At 43.1% G+C, this 8,501-nt stretch overlaps 1 protein-coding gene across 1 annotated transcript; it reads right to left on the bottom strand.

The window, feature by feature from the left end:
* Positions 1-7,128: 7,128 nt before the first annotated feature.
* On the bottom strand, positions 7,129-8,133 carry LOC112267445 (class A basic helix-loop-helix protein 9). Its single transcript, XM_024445700.1, has one exon. The coding sequence runs from the start codon at positions 8,131-8,133 to the stop codon at positions 7,129-7,131; it is 1,005 nt and encodes a 334-aa protein (XP_024301468.1).
* Between the last annotated feature and the right edge of the window lie 368 nt (positions 8,134-8,501).

The raw sequence follows: 8,501 nt of genomic DNA, 5'->3' as shown, positions 1-8,501 counted from the left end.
GTAAGCATCCTTTCTGAAATTGAAATTAATCATCGAAGTAATCATCTAGTTTTTCAAAAGTATCTGTAATCTGATTACAATATTTTTGCTGGTAAAGTAACGGATTACCGTTACCGGTTTTTTGTAATCCCTTACATGTAATCCGCTACTCCCCAGTCCCCAACCCTTCGTATAGGCCTTTCTGTTCTGCAGAATGAACGAGCTGTGCATTCCACCTGGCCACCACATTCAGAAGCGTTTTTGCGGCTCACATAACCTATCACCTGCACATTAAGAGTGGAAGCCTTTTCTGTTCACATAGTTGAACTCGTTCTAAAATGGTGCTTTTATGGCGATGTGGGTGCCGTCTATTGCTCTGTTCGTATTGGTAACCCATTGATGGAAAATAAACCCACCTTGACTTCAACCTTTTGTGCGAAAGTGTATGGAAATGGTATGTTACAGTTCGTTTTTCTGATGATTGCATCCAAAACATTGGCTCATCGAGGGATGCTAGATGAGGATAGGCAAGCTCCCACTGAAAAGTGCCCGTTACCAAAAACCTGAGGGTGGATAGCACTTTGATGTGCACAGGAATGCCATCTGTTTGCCTTTCTAAAGTATGTCTTAAACCCTCAAAGTATTTTAAAAAAGGTATAGTATTTAAACAATGGCTTCACTTTCAAATGTGACTCTAATTTAACCAATTACTGTACTTTATATAGATTATTATCGTAACAAATGCACATTTGTGGGCAAATATAGCCTGGGTCAATATAGCATGCATGAATTCACAATGGAAATACAATTCAATAGAAAAATATTTTTATTATTAGGCCTACTATCACAATTTTACAGATTTTCAACATATATTTTCTCCATTCTATGCTTAACAAGCAGTTCCGTCATTTTACAGTTCCGTACACACTCTCAAGCAAACGTTCATATTGATACATCTCAAACTGCGCAGAAATCATCCTTTTCAAGGTTTAAGCACAGATGTAAAATCTATGGTAGAGCTCGAACATTCAAGCCCCTGGTGAGCTGCCATAGAGTTACATTAGACGTGCCCATCCAAGAAGGTTCAAGGTCATTGGCCACAGATAAAATGATGTCAAATCACGTTATATCTACAGTAGCTTTGATTGGACTGATGTCAACATCATACTTTCAAAATCTTAGCTAGCAAGCATCAAAATAAATCAAGTCGACAATCAACTGGCAAATCCTTTTCAACCCTTGTCATATGAAGAGAAATAATGAAGAGAAGTTATAGATAAAATGAATCAGTGCTCATCGGCCATTGGACTTAAACATTACACAACAAGTTGAAAATCGCAAATTCAACAATGAGTGGTTTGGAAGGAATCAATGGCTAACTGCGAGCATTGCAAAGTAATCACTAGCCTGCTATTCATTGGAGTGGGTGTGTGGTCCAAGTCTCTATTTAAGGGTCTCTTTTGCAAGCTTAAAGGGATAAGCTTTAAACATTGTCCATGCTGTCAATCCAGCATGACTTCTGCCGTGCTTAAAATAACTGGAAACTCGGAACTGGGAAATCTCAGACTTCAGTGAGTACAAGACAACTGGGAACTCTGAACATTTTTTGCTCCGACTGGGAAAATACAAACGGTGATCCAACTCAGAATTGCATGTTGTGAACTCTGGCCTCTTTGTAGAGCTCTGACCTGAAGATCACTGATGTCATCAAAATTCAACCTTGTTTTTTTCAAAGTTCCTAATTGTCTTGAAAGCACCATAAATCCATAGAATGCCAGACTTTGATGACAAAGTTTGATGACAAAATTTGACCATGAAGGACCGCTGTGCCATCTTCCTGTTCAAGTGAGCACAGCACAACAAGGTGAGTCCAAAAATGTCTTGTATGCTGCTGCATAAATGATGTAATATCTCAGGGAGATATGTATACTGCAGCTAAGAAAGTAATACTAAGTGTATGTTGTGTAACCTGTTAGTAGCCCATCTGCCTCACCCTAATAATTTGGTCCCTTTTCCCCTCATAATTTAGCCAACTGTTCTGACTTGGTGGTGCACATGTAGCCTATAGCCTGTTTTAGAGAAATATCATAATATAATATTGTAAGAGCTTTCATTGTCTGCTTATATGCCCCCTTTATTTATCCTATCATTCTGACTTGGTGTACAAGGAGCATACTGTAAGAACGGCCCATGTTCTGAATTCTGGCGCTGTACATTTCAAAAGTGCTAAACAAATAGTTATTTTGACTACATCTGTCCTAGCTTGCTCATTAATGCCTCTTATCCGCTCGACTCCCCTTATGCCATAATTTGTACATCTCAATTGTCAGTAGACACCACATTTGTTAAAGCAAGTCAGCCATATCAGCTATGTTTTTTTAAAGGCAGTTAATGAGGCTGAATGAACTGTTTCTCTGCCAGACAAGGCTCCACTGATAGGCAGGTGTAGCAGTGGTAAGGTGTTGGGACTGATATTGGGACTCTGCTGTTGGGACAGCTTTATGTAGGCCCTAACAGTTTGTGAGCACCATTTGTCACCCTTAGAGTGCAATTAATATATTGTTTAGTGTTGTGTTGTATAGTGACTTCTTGGCATGCATCTGAAACATTTTTTGTGGTATTGCCCCACCAAGATTTACATGCTAAGATTGCCACTGTGTATATTTATATTAGGTTCAGTATGAGCTGACAGCACTACTAATGCTGTGTGAGGTGAGGCTGTGAGAGGGGTCATGGCATGGAATTATGGTTCTGGCTAAGGGCTAATGGGTTCAATGGGCGGCCACAACTTTGTGCTGTCATTTTAACACAGGTGAAGGATTCAGAACGGGAGAGAAGGAGTGGGTGGCCGTCAGGCAGGCAGGCAGGGAGGAGCTGCAGGGCACAGTGAAAAATCACCTCCTGTCTCCCACCTGTCATGACTGGACTAGCGAGTCAGGGAGAGCGGGAAATGGTTGAAGAGAGAATGAGACAATTGTCTGGAACAGCCATTTTTCTGCACTTTCCGCTGGTAACTGCCACACTCCACAGCATTAATCAGGGCTGGGGGTGACAGTGACAAGGAGCCAGCAAGCACAACTGCTGATTTGTCACTGCAGAGAGGCAAATGACGGCAGTGACTTTGAGTATGCTGCAGGAAGTAGCGACACAGTCCAACACCACCAGTCTACTGTTAAAGTTAAGAAGCAGTGTGGCATGGCTGGGTGGTGTTTCGGAGGATGTATGGCTCTCGAACTTCACCTCTCCTGAGTCCATACGGGAGTTGCAGCGATGGGAAAAGACTGTAACTCCCAATTGAATACCACGAAATTGGGAAGAAAAAGGGGTAAAAACAAAAAAATTGTATTTCTCAGCCTGGAATTCACATCAAGTAACATTCACATTTGACCAAAATGTGGAGTACTTCAAATGTAGTTAGTTTTGTTTTTAAATATTTCAGTTTGAAATCTTAAATGAAATATTTCCACCCCCTTTGTTTGCCTTTCTTTTCATCAGGAGTGATAATAAACAATAGCACTATCTGTCCTTGTCTGAGTATCATCATTGTCTGGGAAAAGCCAGTGTCACTCATTTGTCTGCTCAAGCACCTAATCCTGTGGTGACAAATGTATTCTTTTAAAACTGATAGGAACAGCCTGAGGGCGTCGTGTCTTTGGTCCAGTCTTTGTTTTTTCTACACTCACCCATCTGTCTGATATGTTCTGGTCAGAGGGTTTTGTAGTTAGCTTTTCCCAAGATTGTCAATAGTTGTGAACTCCTCATTGCTTAAGCATGCATGCTGTCACAAAGTACAAGGAGGCACATGACTGATTCACAGGTGTCTACCATCTTAATCCCCATTAAACACTTGGCCAGGTATTTTCCCTGTGGCACTGTTGTGTCTGGCTTCTAACCTGAGGTGCGTTCCAACAATTGAAATAGTTCGCTAAAGTTATCTAACATATTCCCTTTGTTTTGTGTTAGCAGCAACCGTTAGCTAACAGTCTGAGAAGATAGTGTGCGGCGAAAGTAAGTGTCTTTTTCGGCTTTAAACTGCAGCTAAAAATAATCAAGTGACCATGTACTTTAGAAGTTCTACTATTTTTAGAAGGAATAGCTAAATCGTTTTCAGTCGGAATATTGTCACGAAAAAGCCACAGTAATCCTTACAAAAAGCAGCTGTTAGATGTTTCACTGTAACATTTTACAATGTTCATTCAAATCGTTCAACTGAAATTGTTACTCTGGCAACATGTTTGCTGTGTCACGTTCTGACCTTAGTTCTTTTGTTATGTCTTTGTTTTAGTATGGTCAGGGCGTGAGTTGGGTGGGTAGTCTACGTTCCTTTTTCTATGTTGTGGTTATGTGTTTGGACTGGTATTGTTCTCAATCAGAGAAAGGTGTCGTTCGTTGTCTCTGATTGAGAATCATACTTAGGTAGCCTTTTCCCACCTGTGTTTTGTGGGTGATTATTTTTCCGTGTCAGTGTTTGTTCCACACGGGACTGTTTCGTTTATTCACGTTGTTATTTTGTATTTCAGTGTACAGGCAAATAAACATCATGAACATGTACCACGCTGCGCATTGGTCCGATATTTCCTACTCCTCCTCAGACGAGGACTACTATCATTACATGCTGTAACTTCTGCTTCCAACTCACACTCTCAAACACATAGATCCCCTGAACGCAGCTCACTCTCCAGATCCCAATCACCTGAATTCTGATCACCTTTTCACACACTTGTATGTCATTATCACACACTATTTAGTTCAGTTCTTTGCACACCATCATTGTGAGGTATTGTTTGTTTTGTGACACACTTCTATTTGGAGCTCTGTTTTTCCCCGTAATTTACGCCTCCCTTGTATGATAGTGTTTGCCTATTCCTTGCCTGTACTTTAGCCCATCAGATTTCCTGTTATCAACCTATTGCCTGATCTCCTGGCTGACGTTCCAAGTTTTTTCCCTGCCTGTACTGTTGCCTTTTTGGAACCCCTGTGTATGACCTTCTGCCTGCTCCTGGACCCATCTACCTGCCTCCTATTGTGGTCCTTTACAGTAAACACCTGCTGCGCCCTGCTCTTGAAACAAGCTCTCTGTCTCCCATCGTGTTCAATAAATTTGTTGCAAACAGAAGCCTTGTTGAACTCGACTCTGGTGGTTTTCTGTTGCAAAACATCAGTAGGTATGAGTGTTTCTTTAAATTCTAATGGTAGAGAAGCTGGTGATTGGAGGATATAATGGCACGGGTGTTGTTAGGCCTGAGACAAAGTTTTACCCAATCAGCATTTAGGATTAGTCCCACCCGTTGTTAAAGCCTTACAGGTATGGGGGTTTCTGGGGCAACAGTAGTCTTGCGGGCCACCCTTCCAAATCTTGTGGTGTTGATATGAGTGAAGTCAGGGTGGGTGGCCGACGATAGGGCAACAGCAATGCAGAACTGTAAAAGTAAACCAACCGACCAGGTTACTCAATCACAACTGTAATATTAAATGAGACCTCACCCTCCATATCTGTATCTAACACTACACAACATTTTCAGGATTCAGACTTATACCTACTGTACATGTGTCTTCCAAGTAGAAGGTATAAATGATGTGACTGCCCTCTGGAGGACACTAACAGCGAAAATGAAATGGTTAATAAGGTTTTTAACTAGAGATGATGTAAGTATCTAATATGCTTGTCAAGTCATGTTATGGAGACATATTTAATTACAGCTCGTTTATGAAAGGGCATACAAGTTCACAGTTTAGGTCTGTCTGTCTGTCTGTCTGGAAAATACTGTGTTTCACATCCATAGGAAACGGTGGGAACTACAGTGGTAAGGGAGAAGGGTCCTTGACTCCAGTAGACTAAAGCCCTTTGCCTCTGTTCCTCCTCCTTTATCAGCTTCCTGATCTGTCTGGCTTTTACTGGAATCAGTTTGCTATGATCCTGACTACAACCTACTGTATTCCTGCCCCTGATCGCGTCTCTCCCATGGCCTGTTTCCTCTGTTTGCACACCTCAGGGATTCATTCACTAGTGAGTTTTCTTGCTTTGTGACAAGAGAAGGCATGCTGCCAATTGCTCATCTACTCACAAGCACTTAGAGGTCAGAGACTTTATGGCACAGGCCTTCCTGAATCAGGGATGTAAAGGACCTGTATAGCTGTACCATAAACACCTCCCTCTAACCCCCCTCCACACACATTGTTTTCATATTCTGGTGAGAATCAGAAATGGGGTCATATGATTTTCTCAAAACAGCTTAATTCAAGGTCAATTACATTGCAGGGATGTCTACATGCGTAATTATTTCATTAACCTAAAGGCAATGTGGTTGGCAATGCTAATTACAGGATGAGAGACAGAGTGGAACATTCAGTGTCTAGGAGAAGAGCCGGGGGAGGGGGTTGTAAAGGAGAGGCGCAGGGGTAAGAAACCATGCAAATAATTCTCAATAAAGCCCAACTGTATAAACAATCATCTTATGTTAGAAATATTCCAGACAGTAATATCAACGCCTGTATTCATTTCATTTTTTAAGTATGGGTGATGCATAATGTTCAGAACATGTTTAATTCTCTTTATTATTCCGTCATTATTTTTCAATTCTTACAAAAATACAAATTGCATAGGCACAATTCTAACACTATAATAATTACTACAAGTTGCTTTTCTGGGGTTTGTGCTGCAGGGGAAGGATGCACTAGGATTCTCTCATTGAGAAAACAGTCATCTTTCTCATGTAAACAGACATAGCTCAGGTAAACAGAAATATAGATGTATATTGTGTTTAGTCCCTCATGCTCTGTTTTAAGACTAACAACTCATACAGCTCATTCAGTAGCTATATTTAGCACATTATATTCTGCATTACAAACACATGATGAAATGTTAAAACACATTCCTTTCATTCTTAGGGACTCTATTGGAGGTAAAACATATACTGTATTCTGCTGTAACATTTAATTTCATCAACACTTATGTCAATCTGTTTAAACAAGTGTAAGATATTACTAAGAATTCCCCTTGCAAAGCGAAATAGCCAAATCCATCATTGCAATCCCATGCATACTGTACATACATAGACATATACACATGTCAGCTTCCCTCTGTTTGACATCATTGTAGACTTTAATGTTGGTGCCCTCCACTAGAGCTCATGTCTTGGGTTCATTCAGTCAGTACATGGTAAGGAACTGTTGGTAGCCAGCTGAGCCTTGCAGGTAACCCAGCTGCCACGTGAAGGACACAGCAGGAGAGGAGTCTGAGAAGCTGTCAGTGTGGTTCGGGCGACAGTTGGCCCTCACTCCAAACGGGTACCCTGACCCTCCACTCCACTCGCTGCTGATGTAGTACGGGGGGCTGCTCAACTCCTCGTGAGGGTGCGAGGGCGTGTAGAACTGGGTCTCAGTGGGGGAGAAGTGAGCATAGGATGGGGATGGCAGGCACGAAGGGCTGGGGTGTCGTCCTACTGGGGTGTCTGTGTAGAGCTGGAGCTCTGGAGGCAGAATGATGGGAGCCTTGTGAGCACCGGGATCCTGCAGGGACTGCTGGTGGTGTTGACTCCAATGCAACGGCTTATGCTGCAGACAGTAGGTCTCCACCGGGGTCTGGAAGCCCCTCGCTCTCTCCCTGTCCTTCCCCAGGACCAGCATGGGCTCCTCAATTCCAGCTGAGGGCTGCTCTCTGAGGCACTCTGCGTGGGTGCAGGGTGGATGTCCTCCTGGCAGGGCACTGGGGCAGGGGTGGGAGCGCAGGAAGACGGTCAGCGAAGAGATGTGGTTGATGGCACGTCTCAGAGTGGCGATCTTGGACAGTCGCTTGCCGTTGAGGTCATGTTTGAGCACCATGCGCAGTGCATTGAAAGACTGGTTGTAGTCCAGGATACGCTTTCGCTCGCGAACGTTGGCGGCCACACGGCGGGATTTGGAGCGGACAGGACGACTGCATCTCTTCACATCAGGGCAGCTGTCGGCTGTGCCGCCCTTGCTCTCTAAAGACTTCTTTGAGCCAGCCTCGCTGTCCTCACTGCCACTGTTCTTCTCCTCCTCATCCAAACCCAGCAGAATCCCCTCTTGCTCCTCCTCAGAGAACTTTGACTTGGTGAGAATAGCGTGGCTGCTCATGGCTGGCCTGGTGCCCACACTCCTCCTCAGTACTGTACTCTGAGAAGACAGGCTCATGTCTGTCACTGGTGCCTCTTTCTGCAGACACTATAGATGTTTACCTTCCAAGCTGAGGTAAAACTGGTGAAACTCCTCTGGGCTGGAAGTTTCAAGCTCCAGTTCTATCCTATGTGACTCCAATGCAACGGCAGACAGTGCTAGTGTTCAGCCATACCACAAGCCCAAATATTTCTCCTTCTACTGTCTCTTAGCTCCTTCGAGTGAGTCAGTTCATACCTCTGGATGGCTCTGACAGGTGAGAGGTGCTTTTAAAGACTTGTCTTTTTGTATGTGTCACATTGTAGGAAGGCTTGCCTAAAAGCAAAGTTGTATTATGTGTTTACGAGGGCCCTGGGGGCAAACAGGAGAAGGATCAGTCAACTGCT

The sequence above is a fragment of the Oncorhynchus tshawytscha genome, linkage group LG14 (assembly GCF_018296145.1).
Source record: "Oncorhynchus tshawytscha isolate Ot180627B linkage group LG14, Otsh_v2.0, whole genome shotgun sequence".
NCBI lineage: Eukaryota > Metazoa > Chordata > Actinopteri > Salmoniformes > Salmonidae > Oncorhynchus > Oncorhynchus tshawytscha.
Note: the sequence above shows the minus strand (reverse complement) of the source record. Positions and strands in the feature narration are given on the sequence as shown.

Bases quoted from the DNA above. Each gene is read 5' to 3' on its own strand.
- LOC112267445 (XM_024445700.1), bottom strand. From the start codon at position 8,133: ATGAGCCTGTCTTCTCAGAGTACAGTACTGAGGAGGAGTGTGGGCACC.